Consider the following 26951-nt stretch of genomic DNA (forward strand, 5'->3'; position numbering starts at 1 on the left):
AAAGGAGCTGAAAGTAATGATAAAACTCCAGACTCACCATTCAGCATCGTACTTACTGTTCCCACCTGAGGCCAAATGATGTCCAAAACCTAACACTCTACCTTTCCTCTCAAACTGCACTTCCTGTTTGTCCCATTTCATAAAGGACAACTCTTCAGGCCCCAAACCTTGAAATCATCTTTGGACTCTTTTCTCCTGATCCACATCCCATCACCAAATTCTATCGACTTGAGGAACAGGTAGAGTCGTCACTTGTAAGCATCTCTGTTACATTAAACCATTGGCACTGTCATCTCCCTTTCACTGTTGCCCTCCCTGTGCTAACTAGAACAGTATTTTGAAAGCCCTCTATGCAAAACCCTCCAATGGCATCCCACATCACTCATGATAAAACACACACTCCTCAGCATGGCTTACAGGGATCTTTCCGTACTCCTCCAGCCACACCAGACCCTTTGCCGGTCCTTGAAAATGCAGTCCTCTGGTCTGGATTGCCCTTCCCCTTAGACGTGTCTCCAGCTCTCTACTTAAATGTCACCTAGAAGAGTCTTCCCTGATCACATATTTAAAATAGCACTGTCCCCATCCACCTCTTTCTAGAATAGCACCTCTGTCCCCTTACCCCCCTTTCTTCTTAGTATTTACCAGAAATACATATTTTTATTTAGTTGCCCTCAACCCCTAAAAAAAGAATGAAATTTCCACCAAAGCAGGGACTTGCCTTTTGTTCACTGCTGTGTCCTTAGTCCCTTAGAAAAATGCCTGGTACTGAGCAGATATTAACATAAACTTGAATGAATAAAGTGATATAATGCTAACCATGCACTAGGCCAGCTGTCTGAGTAAAAGCTGACATTCCGCGGTAAATAGTCAGGAGACAAGAGTAGAGACAAATGGTTTATTTGGGAACAAGGAGTAAAAAGGAATTCTTAATTCCTCTTCTCTCGTCTGGCGGCCCAACTGAACGGTGATCGTCAAATGGACAGCAACACACAAAAATTCCCCTGCCGTCCTTGATCTTGTGCAGAAACGCAGAGAAGCCTGAGTTACACAACTTGCAATTATTATTTTCTAGACAGAAGTACCAGTTGTTGTACTTTCCAATGTATCCGTGGTGGCTCCACTCTCTTTCTTGTCTTCGGGCTTCATGGCAGGAAACAGAAGTACTTCCTACAGGAGAGAAAATCACTTTGAAGGAAGAAGCACGCTCTTTTTCACAGCCATCCACCCATTCCTTTTGCTTCTGGTTATTGTTGCCACCCAAATTCAGAGATCTGTGCTAGTATTTCAGCTTAGAAGATAAAAAAGAATGAGTGAACACAGAGTTCTCTTAAAATAGGATTTCCCTATCTGCAAAAATGAGATAACGATAGTTTCTCTACCTCGTAGGGCTGACTTAAGTGAAATGACATAATGGCTGCAGAGGGCCTGGTGTGTTCCTTGGATCCTCAAGAAATGCGAACAATGAGTATTCCTTCTGCCTCAGGTAGAAAAAAACCCAAATCTCATAATGTCAGACCCTCCGGTCGTCATCCTGTAGAGTCATGTATAACTGCTCTGCCTGAAGCCCTTCCTTTGCTCTCCAGGCCCACCATGCCTTGCCCCTGAGAGCAGAGCTCCTACAGGGCAGTGGCTGTGGCAGGAAGACCACTACGTACCTTGATGTTATTGGAATCTGTGAGAAACATGGTGACACGGTCGATGCCCATGCCCCAGCCAGCTGTGGGGGGCAGCCCGTATTCCAGGGCAGTGCAGAAATTCTCATCTATGAACATGGCCTCATCGTCGCCAGCGGCCTTGGCCTAGAAGAGAACCAAACAGTGACACTGTCTCAGGCCACGCTGTCTCTCAGTGTCTGAGCAAGCACATTAACACGTTTCGAGGGATGACCATTCCAGGAATGCTCTGGAAACCAAGCACTTGTTGGGAACTGGTTTCCCAGTAACTTTAGGATGGACCCATTTCTTTCAAAGACCCGGTCAAGTCTGGCGATCCCCACTTCAGAACACAGGCGCATTTCTCTGTGAAATGAAAACACCTCCACTGTCCCGGACAACTTGGTTGAGTCCAAGGAGACTGATTTTCAGAGACTAAGGATTCCTAAGAGTCTTTCCCTCATTTCCTGAAACCAGCCATCACAGGCAGCCTGTGAGGGCTTGGTCTTCGTTAATCTATCTGCCTCTTGTCCCCAACCCACCTTAATAAATGTACCATCTAAGAAAAATTATGTTCTTTTTACGCAAACGTATTTTCAAGGCAAGTATCACACTCCCCACACAGACACTATCATGTCTAAGCTCCTATGTGGAAATTCTAAGGCCCAAACTAGTCAAGTTCTCCATCTTGAAATATGACCTCCTCCAGTGAAGCCTGTGGCTTTATCCTTCATTTCTGTGGAAGTCATTAAGAGATGCAGACAGTAACACAGACCAGAGTTAAGGCTGATATTTTCTAGTGAGTGGGCACATGATGAAGTAAATGCCTTTGACTCGCACTCTCCTTCCTTACCTTGGCCTGTTCTTCAAAGAGCTGCCGCTGCCGCACAGGGTCATTCAGCTCGGTGTAGGCATTGCAGATTTCCTTTTTCATGACAAATAGCTCAAAGCGCTCAGTGAGACCCTCCTTAGAGCGGTGCCTGGAGATAGGAGACCAAAGGAGAGGCTGAACATACAGGTTCTCTAATAACATCTGGTACAAACACAGGACTTCCTGGATTCTAGTTGACTCAAAACTGTTACGGATGAGACCCGAAGCCTGTATGCACTCTAGCACCAAACCATTTGGTGCAACGGTGAGGAGGGTTAGACACAAGGAAGCTTTAGTCATCCTCACAACACACGTGGGTGGTAAATGGTTACCCTGAACCATACCTCCTGAATTCATGGCCTTCTGTGCCTTGTCACACCGACTCTGGGCTGCCCATATGACTTGCTTTGGGCAATGGAACATCAGCAGAGGCTTGATACGTGTTTGCACACTGGGGTTTATTCTTTTGGAACCCTTCCTCCTGGAGCCCGGCCACTATGTAAGGAAGCTCAGGCTATGCTGCCCCAGACAGAGGCTAGCTACATTTAGAGGCCCTGGAGGAACAAGAACCCAGCGGAGGAGAAAGAAGGTGCCCGAGTTTCCAGTTACAGCTGCTTGGGTTACCCTAGCTACCACTTTGTAGAGCAGAAAGACTACCCAGTGAACCCACAAAATCTTGAGAACTGTTGTTTTATGCCACTATAACTCTGAGGTTGTTACGTAGCAACAGGTAACTGGAAAACCACGTTGTATCTTACCATTTAGCCAAAGGGCTCATTATCTGCGGGTGATCACAGATGAACGTAGGATTGATGCATGTTGTTTCCAGGAACTCCCCGACAAGCTTAAGGAGAAAGCAAAGCAGAGCTACAGATCCCTTCTGATGGCATTTTGATTGTTCCAGTCCTGGCAGAAGGACTCTGCTCCTACCCACTACCGGATGCTACAACGGTTTATCATAAGTCTCTCCATGGCTGGTAAGGTTTGACTGAGATTATGTAACTACTCAGTACAGAGCTTAGAAGAGCAGTTCAAAACTGGTTAATTCTCTTATTTCTCTCATTAGGGCTTTCCTGTGAGGCTGTGTAAGTTAGTTCTCCACAGTGGAGTTCACCTTCCCAGGAAGCAGGGGGCTGGTTACCACTGGATGAGGGCATGTACTCGAAGAGCACGGTCTGTCACCTTATCAAGGAGTCTGGCAGTGGTCCGAGGTGGAGGGCATTCAACAGCTCTTGCCACGCAGATATCGTCAAGGATTTTACGAGTTTCTGTAATACAAATGTACAAGTTAGGACAGAAGAATCACATTACCCCAGTACAAAAAATGTATGAAAAGAACAGTGTGGGAAAATTCTAGCCCTGATCTCATCTAATTCAAAGCTGAAGAGAAAGGAGGGCCATTCAGTGGAGGAGTGCATCACTTTACCTTCGGTCTCAAAGAGCCTGGTTTCTGGCAGCTTCACCCCCAAGACCTTCTCAAGTTCTTCAACCATGCTTATTCTCCGGAAGGGTGGGGTGAAGTCAATCTCATGGGCTTGGCCCTCTGGGCCATCTGGATGGTAGGTGATCTTGTAACTGCCTGTAATATGCTTCACCATCCCTGGGAAAGAAATCTACCATTTGAAAAGGACCAACAGGAAGTCCTCCTACAAGCAGCACACCAGCCGTTCAGACACATGTGAAAGACAAAAGGGAATAGGAGAGGTCACCTGAAATCATCTTCTCCGTGATTTCCATGAGATCGTGATAGTCTGCATAGGCCATGTAGAACTCGCAGGTGGTGAACTCAGGATTGTGAGTCAAATCAATTCCTTCATTCCGGAACTGACGTCCAATTTCATAAACCCGGTCGATGCCACCAACCACCAGGATCTAACAACACATGGCCAAGGTCATGGCAGCTAATCTCAATGACTCTGGAAAGTTTCCGTCTACAAAACTAATTTGGTTTTCACAGCTGAGGCATGTTTTCAGGTCTCTACCCAAATGTCGAACACCCTACTCTCTTTAGACCCTCGTAGTGGATAGTCATCATTCGTTTTGGCTGCCCAGGACCTCTGAATACTCTTCCTTTGTCAGGACAGCACCCCATCTTGTGAGCGTGAGCCTCCCCAAGAAAGAGGCCTCTCTTGGGGTTAGGATGCAGGCATGTGACTCAAGCTCCCCGCCAGACATGCCCATGCAACTTCTGAATGCTACTGAAAGAAGATGTAGATATTGCAGAATTCCTCCTGGAGAAGGGGGCCAGAGACATCTAGCTTTTAGAGGTAGTAACTGCAGAGGTCCTAATGGATAGTGCTGTGGTTCTGAGCTGCGTTAGCTGTCCCAAGTAGAAAAATCTGGGCTCTCCATGGGAAGAGCCCAGATGGGCCTGAGAATCATTCCTAGTCCTGTGGTCTCCAAGCCTGATTCTCTGATCCTCCTGGGACTGTGAGCTTCCTTATGTATCTGAATACATTTTTCTTGTGCCTAAACTAGTTACACCAGGTTCTGTTGTCTGCAACTAAGAACCTTGAATGACAGTCTCTGGTATTTACTCTGGTGACTTATAAATCTTTATTTCCAATTTTTGGACAGATATCAAGCTTTCTATAAAAGACTAAAATCAGACTTAATCTAAGGAAGACAATAAACCTAAAATATTATGAGAACCAAGGCAGGTTAGGAGGAGCTATACAGCTAAGAAAGACAATCCCTTTGCCCTCTGACCCGCAATGCTCTACTGATCCTGTAGAGAATTTCCAGAAGTGTTAACGCTCACAGGCGTGCCAAATTAGAATACTCTCCTGGCTGTTCTACTCTTTTTGTTCTATTTCTAACTACATCTATCTAGCCAATGGATTTCCAGCCTCTGTTTCTCCCAGGAACAGGGCATCTTCTTACTTATTACCTTATGGTAGAGTTCTGGAGCAATTCTCATGTATAAATTCATGTCCAGCTCATTGTGGTATGTGATGAAAGGCTTGGCCACAGCTCCCCCTGGGATGATGTTCATCATGGGAGTTTCAATCTAAAAGACAGGGAGATACACTGAGTGCTCAGACAGAGGTCCGCAAACCAGAGGCCTTGGGGGTAGCTCATGTGGTGCATGGATATAGTTTAGCCGGTTATATCCCTAAGTGAAATTTAAGTTTAACAGTAACGTGCAAGTGCTTGACAAAAGAAGTAGAGATGTCCTGATTTTCTAGAAGTGTCTCAATTTCCATTAATACCAAACACCATTAACACAGTACCATAAACTTCAACAACTTATAAATTATATTTTAATAAACACTGTAAGTTGAACTGTTTATGTTCTTTGAATTAGTTATAGACACGCAAAAAGGTCCAATGTCTATGGGGGGGGCGGGTAGGAAACAGCAGGTCCATCAGAATACATGTAGTGTGACCTCATTTATGTTTAAAACAAAAATTAAGGGGTGCCTGGGTGGCTCAGTCGGTTAAGCGGCCGACTTCGGCTCAGGTCATGATCTCACGGTCCATGAGTTTGAGCCCCGCGTCGGGCTCTGTGCTGACAGCTCAGAGCCTGGAGCCCGTTTCAGATTCTGTGTCTCCCTCTCTCTCTGACCCTCCCCTGCTCATGCTCTCTCTCTGTCTCAAAAATAAATAAACGTTAAAAAAAAAAAAATTAAAACAAAAACAAAAACAAAAATTAAAACGCTTCCAAACTGTTTACACAAGTACCTCATGTAGAACATGCTCAGTATGTAGTTATATATGCATAGCAACTGGTGTGGAACGGTATGTATCAAACTCAAGTTTGGGGAAGAAAGTGAGTTGGGAGATACAAAAGGGGACTTTCAGTTTTGTTTCTGTTTCTTTGAATTTGTTTTACACGTGTACTTACCTTTCTTCATATAATTAAAAGGTTTTTTTTTTTCCTTAATGCTACAAAAAAGCAAAATGAGTTGGTAACTCAATGAACATGACATCATTAGTAGGTAGACAGCCCTACACTTTGTCCATTATCTTAGAATTCAAATCCTGCCTTCCTCATCGGGGCACTAAAAAAACAAGGTGGGACAAAGACACTGACCATCAAAGGGACTTTTCGCTAAGCGTGAATAGTATGGATACAGGACATGGAAAAGGGAAGAGAAGGAATAGTAAGAGGCAGGCATAGCAAGGCAGCTAGCTCATCGTGACAGGTAGAACTCTCTCACCTCCAGGAATCCTAGCTCATCCAAGAAACTCCTTATATATGTGATGATCTTAGAGCGGATGATAAACTTCTGCCTCACGAAGTCATTCAGGATCAAGTCCAAGTATCTCTGACGATATCGTGTTTCCTAAAGCAAAAGCAACAGACAGAAATCATTGCCAAGTGTAATTCAACGCTATGACAGACCACAGCGAGGAGGCCACAGAGCTTACCTTGTCTTTGAGGCCAAAGTGGAGGTGAGGTAACATATGCAAACACGGCGACAGCAGTGTGATCTCATAGGGAATGATGCTCAGCTCACCCTTCTTGGTCTTCCCAGGATTCCCCTGAACTCCAATTATGTCTCCCCGACGCAGTTTGTTATTGATATGGATAAATTCTTCTTCTGATTTGTAATTCCTGAGTGAAAGAAAACCATACTTCAGTGTATGATATTCCGAATTAAAACCAACCACTGGTTTAGTTTTTAAAACTGCCCTCTGGAATCCTCACTAAACTGCTGGTGCTCAGTTTGGGCGAGCCCGGGAAGAATCTAGACTCTTCTGTCAACTGCTAGAGTGTTATCTTTTATCTGTAACTGCCGCACAACCTGAGGGCAGTTGTTATTCTCTAGGTGACCAAATGGCCTTTTTATTCTCTTTTCAGCCTTACCCAACCATAACCCGCTTTTAACTTTAAATGCCAATGAGAAAGGAAGATCACGTGGTACCCAACCATGTTGCCCTGGGTCAATCCAGAAAGGCCTGCAAGGCGGTATTTCTACATACCTGGAATTGGCCATGACTTGCAACTTGACCCCCTCTCCTCGAAGGTCATAGAAGATGAGCTTTCCCCCAGAAGCTCTTTTGGCATGTATCCTACCTAGAAAAAGTACAACAAAAACACTGATAGAACGAGAAGCCATTTTGTGGCATCAGTGCCCAAAAAGTTCCCTCTGCAATGTTTACGTCTAGGCAGAATGTCCTATCAACATAGACCAGAACAATTCGATTTTAGCCCAAGACTGAAGCCCAGTCTTTTCCTTCATGACAAAAATCTTACTTAAACCAGTTAAAGAAGTGCAGCAAGACCGGGCTTTAAAGTTGTTTACTGGACTCCCGGAAAACGGCAGCGCTGGTGGCAGCAGAGTTTTCGGCTCTACCTCAATCCTCCCATTAAAATAAAAAGCACAACTACACAGGCAAGGCCAAAAAGCTATGGACAACATTTACAACAAAATTATGTGGGAGGATACTCCCAAGAATCCCCAAACACAAGCAGTGCGGCAAACCACCAAAGATCCCCATATGGGAGAAAGCTGTAGGGGAGCCTTTGTGGGGTGTCTGCCGACTCTGAGAACTGGAAATCTCCAAATCGGCCATAGGTAGTCACTGGAAAACGTGGCAGCTAACTGGAGGACAGCAGCTGAACCCAGGAGGGGATGTGCCCACTGCCACGTGGGTGAGTAGAGGGAGTTGGGACTGCATAAGGTCTAAAGGGGCTGAAGCCCTTCAGCATAGCCCCAGGAACATTCTTAATTTACTAACCAGGGCTCCCTTCTAGGACAAGGCCTCGTAAAACTGGAAAAGACCAGGAAACCACAAAGGGGTCCGACAAAAGTGAGGAAGGGGAAGAGAGCCTTGGTATCTCAGAAAGCAAGCTGCTGTAATTCTGAACACTTCACAAAAACAACAGAAAAGGTAGCTCAGTGAAGCTGGAAAAGCTATTTGAATCAAGCTTCCCTTAACATTGAGGAAAACTAGAGGCCTGGGTGGCTCAGTCAGTTAAGTGCCTGACTTTGCTCAGGTCATGATCTCACAGTCTGTGGGTTCAAGCCCCACATCAGGCTCTGTGCTGACAGGTCAGAGCCTGGAGCCTGCTTCGGATTCTGTGCCTCCCTCTCTCTGCCCCTCCCCCACTCACACTCTGTCTCTCTCTCAAAAATAAACATTAAAAAAGAAAACATTGAGGAAAACTAATTTCACATAAAAATAAGCAACATAAAAGTACTGAGATCAAATACCAGTTATTAAATAAAAAAGCACTCAGGAAGGACATGCCCAGAAAAAACAAAAATTCCATTTCACAGTAAGTTGAATGACATTAAGAAAATGCCGTGAAACAAAAATACCCACATTAGAATCATCGAAACTAAGAAATGAGGTGACACGTGAAAAAATCAGAAATAAAGTAAAAAACCATTTCAGGAATGAAGACTGAACTAAAAGAAAATAAGAGTGAATATAGAAATGCTTTAAGAGAAACCCAGAGGAAAGAAAGACAAAATTTAAACATCAAAGTGTAAAGAAAAAGGTACAAAAGGTTTGAGAAAAAAGTGACATATTGAAAATCCACCATATGAATAAAAGGAGTCTCAAAAGAAAACCAAAGAAATAATATATTCAAGGGTGCCTGGGTGACTCAGTCGGTTGAGTGTCCACGTCTTGATTTCAGCTCAGGTCATGATCCCAGTGTCCTGGGAACGAGTGTGGAGCCTGCTTGAGATAGTCTTTCTCTCTCTCTCCCCACCACCGCCACCCCCACCCCCCGCCCGGCTCCTTTCTCCTGCTCCTGTGCTTGCTCTCCCTCCCAAATTAACAACAACAAAAAATTATATTGAAGAAAAATTTCCTAAAAAACTTGAAAACACATTTTTAAAGGGCACTCTGTACCTGAGAATACAGACTCAGAGCAACTAACATCAAGACATATTTTAGTAGAATTACTGGACTTTGAGCTTTGGGCATTTAGGTACTGGCAGAGGTTCTCTCTGGGTAGTGGGATTATGGGTAATTCAATTCCTCTCTGCTTCCTAGAACGTCCCAAATTTTCTACAATTAGTAGTTTTATTATTTTTGGGGGGCAAATAAAGACAGATTTTTTAAAGTAACCTCTAAGCCCAATGTGGGGCTTGAACCCATGATCCTGAGATCAAGAGTTTCATGCTGTATGGACTGAGCCAACCAGGTGCCCCAGGTTTTTTTTTGTTTTGTTTTGTTTTTTAATTAAGGAAAGATCCTGTGCAAGATGCTAGAACTCCAAAATAACAATATTCTAAAAATACAGTCCCGGTGCAAAACTTCTTAGGCCACAGGTGGGAATTTTTAGGAACATGGGGTTGTGGTCCCACTGGTAAGGGGACGTCCTCATAAAGGACGATGAAGTAGCAGCAGCATCAGGTCAGGAGTTCCCCTCAGAGAATGCCCCCTCCTCTGCTGCATCACCTCGTCTGGAACACAATCTCGTGTCTCGGGGCTGCTCTACTTCGTTCTGTGAATGGATATACTTGCACTGTCCCTCGCGAAGTAGGAGCCTGCGACACAGGCTACTTGAAAGCAAGACCAACCCAGAACTTTCTTTGTGCTGCTGTAGCGGCCTGTCTGCTGTGAGAGCTCAGCATACTGCCAGGGAATCCTCCTACCTGCCACCTTTAAGGTGATATCAGTTAGGTGGTCCCCAGGCTGCAGGTGACTGTATTCTTGGATAAAATGAGTCAGCGAGATGTCTACGTGGAACTTGTGTGGATACGGGTCTTCCCCACTGATCTTCAGTTGGTGGACTGCTTGGCTACGGATCTTGAAGTATTGCTATTAACAAAAAAAAAAAAAAAAAAAAAAAAGAGCCTCTGAGAAATGGAACCTGACCGATCATACCAGTGGCCCACCTAGCAGAGTACCGTATTTTGCCCCAGAGCGGCTCCAATACAGTGAGGTCTCCTTAACTGAGCCCTCCACACCTTTGAAATCCCAAGATGGGAGTGAGATTTGCACTTAAAATATGCACAGTGGCTAAATCCATAGGTGGAAACGAAGGCCAGAATTCCAAAATGCAAGATTCAATGAAAAGGAAAATGGGAATTCTGCCTAAAATACTAAGTTTAATTTGTACAGGTGGCCTTGGTTGCCACTTTTGCGGATGCATCTGCACAGTGAGTTACTTACCTTTTTTCCTACCTTCCTACCCCTGGCTACATGTCAGACTTTTCCCCAAGACAAGACTCTGGGGCCTGGAGGATGTAAAAAAGGAACACCTTTTCTGATGCAACCACTCAACTCTGCTGTTGTAGTGTGAAAATAACCTTAGACATATAAAAACAAATGGGCATGGTTGTGCTCCAATACAATTTTCAAAACCAGGGAGGACAGATGAGATTAAAAGCCAGGAAAGGTGGATGCGGTCTATGGACTAAAATTTGCCAATCTCTGGCCCAGAGTAAACCCTAGTCAATCTTTACGGAGATACCTTTTCTGGATTTGTTATGAGGCGCAGCTAGTTTCAGGGAAGAATAATCAGTCACTTGGAAGTACTGGTTCTCCCAACCACCTCCTGGGAGTTGATTAGAGAAATGCTCATTGCCTGTGCCTTTAACCAGACGTAGTGGCAGCTCCCTCCCACCGCCCCTTCCCCCAACCCATCTGTAGCAACCCAGGGTTCACAGCTTGTTTTCAGTTCCTATTTCTCTTCTTAGTCACTGGTCCCAAGGAATCTGCCTTAAGCTTCATCAGAAGCTTCCTCCTGCCCAGCCAGAGTGGTGGCCCAGGGGACTCACATTTGGGTCCAGACTCTCCTCCTCGGCACCCACACCATTGTCAGTGGTGTGGTTGGTGGCAGCAGTGGTGGCCTGGCTTAGTTGTTTTTCACTGAGCTCCTTCTGCTTGGCTTCCTTCTCTGCAATTTTCTTCTCAGCTTTCAGGCGTCTCTTTAGCTCACTGTTGGCAAGATGCAAATGTTCAATGTGACACATACCTGAAGAGTCCTCTACTATGTTCTGCCCCATAACCACGGATCAAAAATACGAACAGCCTGGGGGGAAATGCTCTTGCCTGGTGCTACACCTCCACTTCTAGTCTCTTAGTCAACTCTATACGTGAATGAAACAAAGGAAAAAATAAGCTTAGAATAAAGATGTGAAAGATCTTCCTCACCCTCTGCTTTCCAACATGAGAATCCAAACTAAAATCAGGGTACCCCAGGACAAAGGAAAACCGAAGAGGCAACATGGTCTGGCTCTGTCTGCCACCCTTCCCTACACCTCTCCAAAGAGTGGGTTAGTCTGGGGTAGGTTAGGGTAACGGAGAGGTGGCTCTTCTGAGTTCAAGGAGACGCACCATTGACAATCCCTCCCTCAGCATTGGTCAGTGTATTAACAGTGACTCTCAGTGTTGACCTCCCCGTCTACTGTAGCCGGACCTAAGACAACAAATGGGGCAGAACAGTGTACAAACCAGCATAGAGTAGGGGGTAATATAACATCCTTGGAGTCAGACTGCCTGGGACCTAATCCTGACATACCTGCCTAGCAATTACATGACCTTGGGCACATGACCTCCCATTTGTAAAATGTAAATAACAGAGGACACTCCCCTCCCCAAATGTGAAGACTGTAATAATGTATGCAAAGATAGGACCTGCCCTTAGCATTTAGTTAACATGCAAATGAGAGCCATTCTAGGTATCCTTCACTGTCTTAAACCCTTTATTCTCTGCACCCAGGAAAGAAATCTTAGATTTGGATACACTGCTAGTCCAATCTCTCACTATCTACACTCTGATCTGAAATCTTGCTATCTAACCCAGAAACCAAACAGATTTGTGTAGAGGATATCCTCAGTATTCAAACAGAATTGGTCATTCTTTCAAACCACCAATGTTAGCTGAATATTATATAATAACCATAGCAAATTACACCAAGTCATGCTTGTATATTATCTGGCTTTATGGCACACTCTTAATTTTCAGTATGAATTTAGAGTGACTCAATCGAAAAAATAAATTGGTGATGTGAAATACTAATTTTTAAGAAAACGGACTCTGAGGGCTTCAAAGTAGGCGTCTCTGGATGTAATTTGTCTTGTAACAGTTTTAAATACAATCATTCCAGAACTGTGTGCTAGGCTTACTGTGCTGTAATTCAGTCAGTAGGCATCAGAGCCTATTTGGTTCTTCCTGGCATTAACATAAAAAACCTGTTTTCCATTCAACTAGGAATGGAAATTAATCCTAAGGGAAATTCAAAAAGATCCTAGAGATAGAACAGAGACTAGAAATCAAATTAATCTCGGGAGCAAACCAAGTTCAGAAAGACAGGAAAGGGAACGTTTGTTCTCGGCACTGTTGTAGAATAAGATCCACAAGTCATCTCAAGAATTTAGAGTGAGAATCTGAATTTATTAAAGAGAAAATGAGAAACCACTATTGGTTTTGGCAGTAGAGCTCTTTGTTTCCTTAGCAACAAGTGCAAAGAGTCAGAGGCTTAACAAATAAGGACCCAAGTAAGGAAGGATTTTTGCTCCCAGAGCAACAACGAAGGTAAGGGCACCAACCTTCTTTTATCAGAAAGTGGCTTGTCCTTGTGAAGCGCTGTGAAAGGAGCAAGTTGATACAGTCGCAGCTCCCTCTGCCCCCACTGTGCCCGGGAGGTTTGGCGCAGGGACCCCCTAACAAGCCTTACAGCAGCTTGCGTCAACATGGCAGAACACCCCGGAACTAATGATTACCACCACCTAACAGGAAACAGAGATGTGGTGTCAGATGGGACAAAACAGTACATATACACCCAACCAGCAGTCCTACTCTTATGGGTAGGGGAGGTTGCGCGACCTTTTAGTGTTCCACTGAAGACCCTCTTAACTGAGGACAACCCTGTAACTCACTGTGCTGCAACGGTAACTGACAACATTCGGTCCTTGCTATGGTAAAAAGGTGCATATCTGGGTTAAAACTCAGGAGTAAGGCAACCCATAGTTTAAAGGTAGAAATGATCACAACAACCTAGAAAATAGGAGACAGGACCTAAGGCGGTGTTTCCGAAGCCCCTGACATGTGGCTTCTCTCTCGGAGGTTAAAAAACCCTGGTGACAACGATGGCAATGGGAAGCACGTGAAATGTCACTATCAATTGCAAACTCTAGATGAAGCTAAAAGCAAGCCACACAAAAGCACCTCTGAGTCAAAGATAAGACTTAATTGAGCTCTAGGAACAAGGAGGAAAGGAGAATTTCAGGAAGGATCCTGGACTACAGTAATCTGACCTTTCATTTGGGAAGGAGTCACCTGGCAGGCAGCCCATCTCTTTTTAAACTTGAAGAAGATAACTGGCATAAAATGGTACTCATGAAGAGGCAGACCAAGGATGTCCCAAGAACAATTAAGATACAGAAGGAAAGGTTAATCGTTAAAAAAAATTCTTTTAGCCCATGGTCACTAGAGTTATATACGTTAACAGCAGATTTTCTTAGACAATGTGGGGAGGTAAGGTGCAGGCAGTGTAAAGAGCATGGGCTGTGGAGTTCTGGACTGGGTTTTAGATCTCTGCTCCAGAGCCTCGATCAGTGACAGACCACACTTTAGGTGTGCACACTTCGACGTATTCAGTCGCCCAGAGCCTCAGTTTATTAATTTGAAAAACAGACATTAATATTTTCTTTGCAAGGTTATTATTAAGATTAGACAGAAAGTTTGTATGGTTCTAGCATTATGTCTGACATATAGAAGCTGCTTTAAAAAGTAGTAGGGTGGGGGCACCTGGGTGGCTCAGTCTGTTGAGCAAGCTGGGGGTGGGGGAGGAGAACCAGTGACAAAGAGAGCCAGAGAATCCCAAGCAGGCTCCGTGCTGTGCTGTCAGTACAGAGCCCGAACTCAGGAACCGTGAAATCATGACCTGAGCCGAAATCAAGAGTTGGACACTTAACCAACGGAGCCACCCAGGTGCCCATCTCTGATGGCTTCCTTAAGAGATGTCTTTTCCGGGGCGCCTGGGTGGCGCAGTCGGTTAAGCGGCCGACTTCAGCCAGGTCACGATCTCGCGGTCCGTGAGTTCGAGCCCCGCGTCGGGCTCTGTGCTGACAGCTCGGGCTCTGTGCTGACAGCTCGGAGCCTGGAGCCTGTTTCCGATTCTGTCTCCCTCTCTCTCTGCCCCTCCCCCGTTCATGCTCTGTCTCTCTCTCTGTCCCAAAAATAAATAAAAAACGTTGAAAAAAAAAATTAAAAAAAAAAAAAAAAAAAAGAGATGTCTTTTCCCTAAGTTACTTAATTCTAAGAATAAAGCACACAACATACCTAACATACAAAACGTGTGTTAATCCACTCTTAAGGTTATTGATAAGGCTTCCAGCCAACAGTTGGCTGTTAAATTTTGGGGGAGTCAAAGTTACACTCAAACTTTCCACTGTATGGCGGGTCAGTGCCCCAACCTCTGAGTTGCTCAAGGGTCAACTATATTTATGTAACAGATCAAAGTCGAGTCAATTTTCCCAAAGGCAGAAGTCTGAGACCAGGTTCCAAACATTTATAGAGATGTGTATCCTACCTTCAGAAGGGTGCCATCAAACCATTAAATTTAATGTTTCCTTTCTCATTTTTCTTGAATATTTGAAGCATAAATCCAGAGACACAAAAAGAAAATTAATTTTTACTGGTTAAGGGCCTATTCCATCAGGATTCAGAAAAGAACAGAGCCCAAATGCGGTAAGGCAGCCATTATTTGTAATGAATTAACTTTTCTCCTGCCTCTGGAATAGTCTAGTTATGCCCCTCCTTGGGAGTACTGAAAAAACAAATCATCGCTGGTGTTCTGTGCTTCAACTGAAGAACCCTGTTTGAGAGGGTATACAACCAGGAATATAAAACATAGCCAGTTAAAGGGCGGCTAGTCTTGATACATTCATATTTAGCTTCACACACCAAGGATTTGAGAGTGGGTAACTAAGATCTATCCAGCAGTGCTTGAAATTGCCACCTAGTAGACTGGTGGACTCATATTCTATTACTGGACATCGGTCATTCACTCAATACTCACAGATCCTTTAAATAATCCACATATTTAGGTGCACAATACAGTTTTAGAAATGATCCATTTAATACATAAGATTCAGAAAAGCCGAGGTGAGGCCAAGGAAAATTTCAAGGTCTTTCCGAAAAGCTCGGGTATTTAACTTCCTTCCAATGGTAGCGAGGCGTGGCTCGGCAATAAAAGAAAGCATTTTTTTTTTTTTTCCAGAAAGAGGTAAAGGAAGGAGTAAATTTCGTTTTTCTGTAGTCAATTCTCATTTTTCTGTATACCCTAACTCCAGGAATGCGACGACAGGACTCCGCCAGAGCCGGGCCCCGGAGCAACCTGGGGAATGTAGTTTCGCGGTTTAGCGGCTACGTCCGGCGTGTCCAGACCCACGAGAACCGGCAGGAAGGCCATAGGCACAGCCGCCTCGGCCGGAGCCTCGAGGCGCATCCTAGCCCGGACTGTCCGGGCGCAAAGACCTTAAAGACTCACGGCGACACTTACTTTTTGCTCAGTTTTGGCTCGCTGCCGTCCACTTTCACCTCAACCCCCTGCACCGCAGCCATCTTTCCCGAGGGCCCGACCTAAAAGGGACGAGGGTCGCACAGCAATTTCCAGGTCACGGCCGGAATCTCCGCCTCTTCCGAGAGGAGGGGGCGGGCGCTCTTCGCGCGCTGCTACTGCGCAGGCGCAGGGCGGGGCTTCGCGGCCGACGCATCTAGAACCGTCGTTCGTTCGGGTTCGCTCTGTGCGTCAGAGGCTTGTTTGGGGGACCGCTGTCGTGGTGCCTGGTGTCAGCTATGGCGGAGGCGATGGATTTGGGCAAAGACCCCAACGGGCCCACCCATTCCTCGACTCTGTTCGTGAGGGAAGATGGCAGTTCCATGTCCTTCTACGTGCGTCCTAGCCCGGCGAAGCGTCGGCTGTCGACGCTCATCCTGCACGGCGGCGGCACCCTATGCCGGGTGCAGGAGTCTGGGGCCGTCCTGCTGGCCCAGCCCGGGGAGGCGGCGGCCGAGGCCTCGGGCGACTTCATTTCCACGCAGTACATCCTGGACTGCGTGGAGCGCAACGAGAGGCTCGACCTGGAGGCCTACCGGCTGGGCTCGACGGCCGGCCAGGCCCCCGAGACGAAGCCCGCGGCCCCGGCCAAGGGGGGCGCCGCCGCCGCGGCCGCCGCGCAGCCCGAGCCGCAGCCGCCCACGGGGCGCATCGTCTTCACGGACGCGGACGACGTGGCCATCTTGACGTACGTGAAGGAAAATGCCCGCTCGCCCAGCTCCGTCACCGGCACCGCCTTGTGGAAGGCGATGGAGAAAAGCTCGCTCACCCAGCACTCGTGGCAGTCCATGAAGGACCGCTACCTCAAGCATCTGCGGGGCCAGGAGCATAAGTACCTGCTGGGGGACGCCCCAGTGAGCCCCTCCTCCCAGAAACTCAAGCGGAAAGCTGAGCAGGACCCCGAGGCCGCCGATAGTGGGGGTGAGGTCTCTGCCGCGAACGCGGGAGCTCTGCACCTGTGCGGGTGGGGGCGGGGCTCCTCCCCCCTTCGGTCCGGTGTCCATGTTGGCGTCTCCGGTAGCGTCGCCTGGCCCTCCCCCCTCCCCTTTAGACATCCGGGTAAAATTGCACCATTTTCTACTCGCACTTCGATTTACCTTTTTCCGGTAGCTGACGTGGTTTGATGCTCAAATGGTACAAACAGGCTAGACAGACATTCCACCTGATTCTAGCCACCAGCTACCCAGTTTTCTTCCCCGGAGGCAATGTGTTGTTAACCGTATCTTTTCCAGAGGCTGGTTTCCAAAAATACTTCTCTCTGTTCAGGTAGAGTCAGTGTAAGCTTTTTCAAAGGCATGCCAGACCAGTTTATTTTCATGTTTTGGCGTCTATGCGTACTTACAGAAGGTTCTCGTCAGTTGGAATGATCTTCCTGGTCTCTCTCAGGTGAAGTGCGTTTTTAATGTAGTTGAACTGAACGTTGGGATTCAGGTGCGGTTAGGGCTTCAGTGCAAAACTGTTAAGATGCTTCACTTTTCATGTAACCGGTATTGACAGGTTAAACTGACCTTTTTGTTTAAAGAAGCATGTTCCCCACCCCCCCTTTATGTGGCGATTCCATATAACATTTCGAGATGGGGAGGTAAATCTGTTTCTCCTGTTCAGCATGCTTAGTAGGAATTTTGTTTTTGGTAAAAGTGACATTTCAGATTCATTCATTCAACAGATATTTGAGTGCCAGACACTGTTATCCTGCTGGGATATAACAATAAATAAAAGTCCCTGCGGTCATGGAGCTTAACATACTAGCTGGGCAGTGGTAAGTGTTATAGAGAAAAATAAAATCAGGGTAAGGGCTGGGGAGGAGGTTGTTTTCTATAGGGTGATAAGGAAAGTCACTATAAAAGCTTGTATTTGAGCAGAGACCAAAGGAAAGAGCAAGCCAGGTGGTTATCAGTGGGTGATTCAGGCAGAGGGAATATTGAGTGCAAAGGCCTGGAGGTGGGAATATGGCTGGTGTGTTCTTGGAGCAACAGACCAGTGTGGCTAAAATGGACTAAAGCAAGGGGGAGAATTCTAGGAGAGAGGATAAGGTTATGTGTATGGGTGAAGTAGATCGCATGGGGCTTTGCTTTGAAATCCAGTAGGGTTGGGACTATGGGCAGGCCATTTGGAACCTTGGAGAAAATTAAGCTGGATTCACCCTACTGTAATTTAATTTTGATGATCAGAATTTAATTGTAAAAATGAAAATTCTAAAATCACTAAGAAAATAAGGATGAGGGGCACCTGGCTGGCTCAGCCAGTAGTGCATATGACTCTTGATGTCAGGACTGTAGGTATAGGTTCAAGCCCTACCGTTGGGTGTAGATATTATTTAAACAAACAATATAGATGAATATACTTTTTTATTTTTTAATTCTGCTATTTATTGATCTTTTTTAAAAATTGAGGTACCTTTGGCCTACAGTGTCAGTTTCAAGTATACAACCTAGTAATTCTACGTTTTTATATGTTGCAAACTGATCATCACAGTAAGTCTGGTTTTTGTCTGTCTCCATACAAGTTAATACGGTATTACTGATTGTATTCCCTCTACTGCATGTTAAAGCCCCCTGCCTTACTTACTTTGTACCTGGAAGTTTGTACCTCTTGATCCCCTTCATCCATTTTGCTGCCCTGTCCCCCATGCCAACCCTCTTCCCTCCCTGTTCTCTTTTTCTGTGAGTTTGGGTTTTGTTTTGTGTGGTTGGTTTTTTTAGACTCCACTTATCAGCGTGGTATTTGTCTTTCTCTGACTTCTTTTACTAGCATAATGTCCTCTAGGGCCATCCATGTTTGTTGCAAGTGGCAAGATTTTGTTGTTTTTTGTCTTGTTTTGGTGGCAGAGTAGTATTCCAGTGTATATGCACATCACATCTTTATCGGTGGACGCTTTGGTTGTTGCCATATCTAGGTTCTTGTAAATAATACAGTGAAACTGCAGTGAACGTAGAGTTGCATGGAGTTTTTCACATCGGTGTTTTCATTTCCTTCAGATTGATACTCCAAAGTGGTATTGCTAGATCATATGGTAGTTCTATTTTTAATTTTTTGAGGAACTTCCATACTGTTTTCTATAGTGGCTATGCCAATTTACATTCCCACGAACAGTGCACAAGGGTTCCTTTTCTCCACATCTTGCCTAATACTTGTTATTTCTTGTCTTTTTGATAAGTCATTTTGACAGGTGTGAGGTGATACTTCATTGTGGTTTTCATTTGTATTTCACTGATGATTAGTGATGTTGAGCATCTTTTCATGGGCCTGTTGGACACTTGTATGTCTTTGGGAATGCATCTATTCAGATTGCTTATTTTTAAATTGGAATGTTTAGGGTTTTTTGTTATGAGTTCTTTATTCTGGCTATTAACCTCTTTTTGGATTATTGGATATATGACTTGCAAATACTTCTTTCTATTCAGTAGGTTGCCTTGAGTATATTTTTTAATATGTGCGTTGTGATAGTCCTGAAACCAAGAAGATTTAAAAAAAAAAGTTGTATATATGTGATTACTTGAAGTTAAAAACTTCTCATCATAAAACTCAGCAAACCGGAAAAATATTCCTAATACATTGGAACAGAGTAGTTTCCTTAATGTCCAAAGATCTTGCAGAAGTTAGTAAAAGAAAATCTAGCAGAACAATGAACAAAAGAAATGGAACAAGAAGTTTCTAGAAAAGGAAATAAATGGCAATAAACAAATGCAGAATATTGTTATTAAATAAAAGTAAATTAGACCCTGAACAGAGGCATGATATAAGCCATGGACTTCTGACTCATGGAAAATGAAATAATAAACGTGCATGGTGATGTTTTTCAGGAAAGTGAACAAGGAAATGTTGTATTTTGTCTATCAGATTGACAAAAATTAACAAAGTGGGTAATATCTACAGATATTGGGTAAAATACACATTACATAAAATTTGTCCTTTTAACCATTTTTAAGTGGTCAGTTTGGTGGCCTTAAGTATATTCACATTGTTATGGAACCATTACCACCATCTGTCTCCAGAACTTTTTCTTCTCCTGAAACTGGAAAACTACCCATTAAACACTGACTCCCCTTTGCTCTCTCCCCGAACCCCTGACAATCACCATTTTACTTTTTGTCTTTAAGAATTTGGTCTTTCTAGCTACCTCATGTAAGTGGAGTCATATATTTGTCCTTTTGTGATTGGCTCATTTCACTTAGCACAGTGTTTTCAGGGCTCATCCATGTTGTAGTATGTGTCAGAATGTCCTTCCTTTATAAGGTTGAATAATACTCCACTGCATTGTGTATACTACGTTTTGTTTATGTGGTCACCCATTGATGGACACTTAGGTTGTTTCCGTATCTTGGCCGTTAGGAATAATGCCGCTATGAATATGGGTGTACTAATACCTGTTTGAAACCCTGGTTGCATTTGTCTTGAGTGTACAGAAGTGGAATTGCTGGATTATGTGGTAGTTCCATGATTAGTATTTTGAGGAACCACCATGGTATTTTCTGGTTATGTGTTTTAGTCCCTATATAGTTTGTGTAACCACCACCTAAATCAGGATACAGAAGAGTTCCATTACCAAAAACTTCTTTATGCTGCCCCATAGCAGTCAGTTTTTGTTAAGTGGAAAAGAGAGCACAGTTAAATGCTAAGAGAACAAAGTAAAACAGAAAGAGGAGGATGCTGAGCTTTAGGAGGGCCTCCTTTCTGTTAGATGGTATGTGGTAGATTGTGATGTACCTTCCACATCTGTCTTCAGCTGGGAGAGCTGCTTCACCCAAAGTCTTGACATCTTAGGTTGGCTAGCATTTAGGGACTGATCTGTGCGGAGTTCTGCCATGGCTCCCACATCCCAACACAGTTGATTGTTGAAGGGACTTCCTAGTTCAGACTTCCCTATGGTTTCAGCTGAGGCTTTGTTGGAACTCTTTCACAGCTCAGCTTCCCTCTCTGCCCACTCATGCTTTCTTGTCAACAGTGGTTTTCCCTGGGTCACTCCCTACTAAACACCATGTGTTAATCTCCATCTCACAGTCTGCTTCCCAGAGAATACAGTTTATGGCAGTTTTGTTAATTTGCACTATGGATAAATACAAACCAAAAAATGAATTATGCTTGAAGAGTATTTTTATTTTCCGTATTACAATCTAAGGAATATATCACCATTTGGATAGTACAGCTCTTCAGAAGCAAGAGTAGACATTTCTGAACATGTGTATTTTATGTTTTTCTTATCTTGATCAAAAACTGATGTCTTCTAATAGAAAAAAAGTACATGCTCACTTTTGGCTCAGAGTTCACAGAGCACTGTATTTTTGGTTTCTGCAAAAGATGCTAATTGTAATCTGGTGCTGTTCTTTTCTTTCATAGAACCACAGAATAAGAGAACTCCAGACTTACCTGAAGAAGAATATGTAAAGGAAGAGATCAAGGAGAATGAAGAAGCAGTCAAAAAGATGCTTGTAGAAGCCACCCGGGAGTTTGAGGAGATTGTGGTACGTAGACTAGATTTAACTCCTATTTTCTCTCCTTCTTCTTCTTCTTTAAAATTGGTTATCGCATTTAGTTTTTGTACACCTAAGGCCCTGAAAGGTAAGGTTCAGAGTGGGAGAATGGAAAGTGGGACTGATCTGGTTTCAGGCATGCAGTTTTGAGGGAGGGGCGTGTGGGTGGCTCATGCTGTTAAGCATCTGACTCTTGATTCTGGCTCAGGTCATGATTCACTTGTGATATCGAGCCCCCTCGTCAGGCTCTGCACTGGGCATGGAGTCTGTTTGGGATTCTCTCTTTCCACCTCCGTCTGCCTCTCTCCTGCACATGTGTGCGTGTATGTTCTCTGTCTCTTAGAAAAAAGGGGGAGAGGGAGAAAAATTGGGGAGAATTATTAAAAAATTTTTCTTTAGTGTTTGTTTATTTTTGAGACAGAAAGAGAGAGACAGAGTGTGAGTGGGGGAGAGGTAGAGAGAGAGGGAGACAAAGAATCCCAGGGAGGTTCTAGGCTCTGAGCTGTCAGCACAGAGCCCTATATGGGGCTCGAACTCATGAACTGTGAGATCATGACCCAAGCCTAAGTCAGATGCTTAACCACCTGAGCCACCCAGGTGCCCCTGATGAGAATTATTTTGAAACAGTAGACAGCATCCTATTTTGGATACTTTGATCACAGTGTAAGGTTTTCGAAGTTAAGACTGTGGATTTATCTTTTGAAAATATTTTTGTGCTTCTCAGGAAAATAAATGCAATTTTTGAAGGAGTTTAATTTTTTTTTAAAAAGCAAGTTTAGCTTTTTGTGTACTTAGAGTGGTTTTGGGATTTTTTAATGCTTCCTTACTTGGTCTAGCTTCTGATACTCTGTTGGAGTCCCATATTTGATCATAGTTACAGGGAAAGGCAGGAACTATAAAGTAGTGAGGAGTAATTTAAAAGGAAGACTCAATTATATGTGCATATTTTTTCCATGAAAAAGGATCTTTTAAATTAATTTTTCTTTCTGTAAAGGGAAGTGATCAGGCCTCATTGTTAGGAAAATAAAGATCTATAATTGGTGAATGAAGGAATGCACAAGAATTGGCAGAATTTAGTGATTGTTGCCTTTTGAAGTCTGAGTTTTGTTTTATATTTGGTCAATTTTCCATAAACTTTGAAATGCAAGCATGGTCTACGTAGGTTTCTTCTCACATAACGTGCTTTGTAATGTGCCTAAATGTAGTATAGTACAGAGACCCTAGTCTGTTCATACATCTGTGTGTTTTGAGTAGTTAAGTGAAGGTATTGGTATGTACTGGGGATATAAGTGATGAGAGCAAAAGAGATACAGTTCCTGTCCTTAGGGAGCTTACAATCTGACACTGAAGCCAAAGTTTTTTGTTTTTTTTTTCTCTTTATTTTTTATTGTATTTATTTATTTTTTTTATGTTTATTTTGAGAGAGAGAGAAGGGGACAGAGGATATGAAGTGGCCTCAGCAGTGAGCCCAGTGTGGGGCTCAATCTCAGGAACTGCGAGCTATGACTTAAGCCAAATCTGATGCTTAACTGACTGAGCCACCCAGGCGCCTCTTTTGTTTTGTTTTTTAAATGTTTTTATTTTTGAGAGAGAATGAGAGAGCGTGAGCGTGAGTGGGTGAGGGGCAGAGAGAGAAGGGGGTGCACAGAGGATTCAGAGTGGGCTCTGTGCTGACAACTTTGGCATTGACAGCAGCTAGCTGGATGTGGGGTTTGAACCCACAAACTGTGAGATCATGACCTGATCCGAAGTTGTACACTCAACCATCTGAGCCACTCAGATGCCCCTAAAGTCAGACTTTAAAATTTGACCTAATGAACATGTGTGTACACCTGGACATGTATGCTGCACATACACATATTTTTCATTATTTACTGTAGCTTCTCATGTTCTGTTGGGATACCATAGTTGTATGTATACATGTATATACACATAATGTGCACATAAGCACACTTATATCCCCCACTTACATACACAGACACTCCCCTCCCCTTAACCCATCATGTACGTAAAGTTACACACATGCAACATGAGTAAGTAGAAGAAGGAGCATAGCGTATTGGAAGAACTGAAGGAAGTCCAATGTGATTGGGGTGAAAAGGGCAAGCAAGGTGGTGGGAGAGACTAGATACGGCAAGAGTGTTTGGGACTTGGTAATTAGGAACTGGTCGTATTCATCACTTTTTCTAGGTTGACGAGAGCCCCGATTTTGAAATACACATAACAATGTGTGATGATGATCCACCTACACCAGAGGAAGACTCTGAGACACAGCCTGATGAGGATGAGGAAGAAGAAGAAGAAGAAAAAGTTTCTCCACCAGAGGTGGGAGCTGCCATTAAGATCATCAGGCAGTTAATGGAAAAGTTTAACTTGGATCTGTCAACAGTTACACAGGCATTCCTAAAAAATAGTGGTGAGTTGGAGGCTACTTCCTCCTTTTTAGAGTCCGGTCAGAGGGCTGATGGGTATCCCATCTGGTCCCGACAGGATGACTTAGATTTGCAAAAAGATGATGAGGATGCCAGAGATGCATTGGTCAAAAAATTTGGTGCTCAGAATGTAGCTCGGCGGATTGAATTCCGAAAGAAGTAATTGGCAAGACAATGAGGAAAGAAAAAAGATGTGGCAAGAGAGGTTAAAAAAAAATTTTTGTCAACGTTGTCGTTGGAACTGACACTTGTCTTCTGACCAATGCTGCCATTGCTCTATGAGTGTTAGATTTTGTAGCCAAGCAGAGTTGTGTAGGAGGATAAAAGTAAAAGACATTTGATATATTTAGAGTTGTCCCTGGCAGTATCAGTATGTTCATAAAGGGAAATCCACACCAGACAGAGGTTGGTCTTTGTAGTAGTAATCCTTTTCTGAACGGAACCCTTGCTATATATTGGTTTCAGGAGCTAGTGACAAAGTCAAAGGAGGAGAGTAAAGAGCCTCTATCCTTTGGCAGAAACTCTTCTAGATTATGATAGATTCCAAATCAAGGATCTAGATATGTGGAAAGATTTAATTACAAGGTCTTGAACTTGGACGATCCTAAACCCTTGCATCACCTAGTGAGCTCTGATTTCTAGACTGCTTTGAAAATCCCATATTCCCTTTGCTAACTTAATATTTGGGGACCCTGCTCCTTTGGCTGTTCTTTTCTTTCAGTCTTTGTCAGTCATATTTGTAGCACGTGTTTCTTTACCACCCAGTTTTGTTCAAAATGCACACAAAACCCTAGAGAGTCTTAAGAACAGTCTTACTCAGTTATCAGTAACGTGTTTTTATTTATTAAAGACAATTTTGTGCTAAGGACTGTGTTAGATTTATATATTAGTGAATTGATTCCTCTTTGTTGTGTTACTTTTGTTGTTGAAAATAAAAAGAACTTTGAATCTCCAAGTGTTTTCTTTGATTGTATTCATGAAACCTTTTCGATATAAAAACCATAAAGGAACTGACATTTCTTGGCTCTTAATTAGGTCAATAATGAACAAAATGGTTCCATATTAGAACTAGTAGGCCATTAGAAGGATGCTAGATTTTCTGGATGGAGCAGAGAGAAGATCTGCGTCAAGGACTGTGAGGGACGGGAGAACACCATGAGCTGCTGAAAGCCGAAGGGTGAGAAGCCAATCAGGAACCATCAGGTGTGTAACAGAAGGTGTCTCTGCCCTACCCGTATCCCTTGGGCACTTACATTCCCGCACATGCCACAAGTAGGGGTCCTACTGCAAGCTTCTTAAGGTTTCCCCTCTGCTTGAAGTGCTCTGGAGTTCATGCTGCTGGGAGTGGCTTTTGGCTGATGGCGGATGAGAATTAGAGGATGCATATCCAGCTTCCTTGCTGTCCAGAGAAATGACACAACTGAATATTTGAGACGCACCCCTTGAGTGAGATAATGGGTTCCATACCATCTTTTAAAGGTCCCCAGCAGAAACCAGCATGGTTGCCCAGAGTGGTAGTGGTTTATGAACACACTCTGCATAGGCTTCCTTCTGTGGTTTCACATCTGCACTTTCCTAATAAAATGCATCGTGGAATCCTCAGTTAAACACGAATTCTTAGAGTCTGCTTCTGGAGGAACCCATTCCAAATCAAAATGCTTCACTTAGCCCTTCTCTTGAGTATGTTGAAAGGATAAAACTATTCCCAGGAGTACCTAGCTCACTCCAGGAGTAACTTTTAAGTGGATATTGGGAAGGGTTGGGTGGTAGGCATTTGTTTAAAATGTGTCGTCCAATCAGATAGGACTCTGGAGTGGTTGAAAATCAATACTTCATGTGTGAAACGGAGATGTCATTTGGGATGTTTGTACCTTAGTAAAGTTCGTATAGCTTTACAAGCCTAGAAATTTGTTTTGTCAAAGCATGTGCAAAAGGGTCTGATTCATTATATCTAGACTCTGAAAAGATACTTAAAGTACTCATAAACCAGTAACTTCCAAATATCTGTTTTTGTCATTTATCTGGTGTTTTACTTTTTAGGCTGGGAGATAATATGTGGGGAAACAAATTGTCAAGTGTTTTTGGGAGCACAAATCTAAGCAAGGAAAATGAGTTGGATCTTAATGGTTAATGGCATTGAGCTATGGTTGCATCTGCTCCATAGACCAGCTGTTCAATTCCTAAAGTTAGGATACCTCTCCTTTAATCCGCCAGATTCTTATTCTTTGGGTTTTCTTTCCTTGACTTCTTGAGGCTTGTGCTCTGGGAAACATCATTTCTTACTCATTTTAGCTCTTGAGTTAGACGCCTTCCTCACTATTTTCCACTAACTCCACAGTTGCGCTTTTGAAATTCTCTAGGTCTTAACTTGTACACCTTCATTAGTGGCAGAAACATTTCTTTCTGTCTCCTCTTTGCAAACTGCAGCAGTGGGCTCTGCTCCTGGTATTTGGTTTTCCTTTGTTCCGTATCCCTTTAAGCAGGTATGGTTGCATTTTAAAAGTTTAAGCTGACACTTGGATTGTTGAGCTTTTCTCTTGTTTTGGTCGAATGCTGTGTGCTGGATTATATTCCCCCTCTGCCTATACCTGTAAGTTGTATTTAATTGCTTGTAACAGAAAACTTCATCTAAAGGACTTGAAACAATAAGGGAAATAAAAAGGGGATTTATATCTTATATGTATAGGAAGTCCTGAGGTAGTTACCTTCAGGATTCTCTCTATTTTTCTGTTCTGTTGTCCCTGGCTTGTCTTCTAGGCTGCTTCTTTCATGGTCAAAAGTTGGGTGCAATCTTTCTTGGAAGCCCTTTGATTTCTCATTGGCCAGAAATTTGGCACATGCCCCTTCCTAACTCTTCCTAAATGAAATTGACTGGGTTAACTTAAATGAATCAAAGTCTATTTTTCTTGGGTTGCAGTTTGTGTAAGCTTCCCTGAGAATGTGACATGAAAGGGAAGGTGAATACCCAAATAAGAGTCTGCTAAAAACTTGTACAAATTCTAGTCACCTTCCCCAGGAATAAGAAGATCCATCCAGGAGTGGAA

General features: G+C 43.7%; 2 protein-coding genes across 4 annotated transcripts; one reads left to right on the forward strand and one right to left on the reverse strand.

Moving 5' to 3' along the window:
* Positions 1–884: 884 nt before the first annotated feature.
* KARS1 (lysyl-tRNA synthetase 1) lies at positions 885–16100 on the reverse strand. 3 transcript variants are annotated; one of them, XM_058709239.1, is made up of 15 exons: positions 15948–16062; positions 12991–13170; positions 11217–11376; positions 10089–10254; positions 7456–7549; positions 6901–7087; positions 6690–6815; positions 5417–5536; positions 4236–4398; positions 3953–4126; positions 3709–3794; positions 3285–3370; positions 2509–2635; positions 1659–1802; positions 885–1170 (listed from the first exon to the last, which is right to left on the reverse strand). In XM_058709239.1, the coding sequence occupies exons 2-15, from the start codon at positions 13134–13136 to the stop codon at positions 1072–1074; spliced, it is 1878 nt and encodes a 625-aa protein (XP_058565222.1). In that variant the 5' UTR covers positions 13137–13170; positions 15948–16062; the 3' UTR covers positions 885–1071. The 3 variants fall into 3 exon arrangements, with proteins under 3 accessions (XP_058565222.1, XP_058565223.1, XP_058565224.1); XM_058709240.1 differs by lacking the exon at positions 12991–13170 and having other exon boundaries at positions 15948–16100; XM_058709241.1 differs by lacking the exons at positions 11217–11376; positions 12991–13170 and having other exon boundaries at positions 15948–16046.
* A 33-nt stretch (positions 16101–16133) lies between these two features.
* Positions 16134–24862, forward strand: TERF2IP (TERF2 interacting protein). The gene is made up of 3 exons (XM_058709242.1): positions 16134–16925; positions 21342–21466; positions 23666–24862. Exons 1-3 carry the CDS (start codon positions 16244–16246, stop codon positions 24068–24070), a joined length of 1212 nt encoding a protein of 403 aa, XP_058565225.1. The 5' UTR covers positions 16134–16243; the 3' UTR covers positions 24071–24862.
* The last annotated feature ends 2089 nt before the right edge of the window (positions 24863–26951 follow it).

The sequence above is a fragment of the Neofelis nebulosa genome, chromosome 17, assembly GCF_028018385.1.
Source record: "Neofelis nebulosa isolate mNeoNeb1 chromosome 17, mNeoNeb1.pri, whole genome shotgun sequence".
In the NCBI taxonomy this organism is placed as follows: Eukaryota; Metazoa; Chordata; class Mammalia; order Carnivora; family Felidae; genus Neofelis; species Neofelis nebulosa.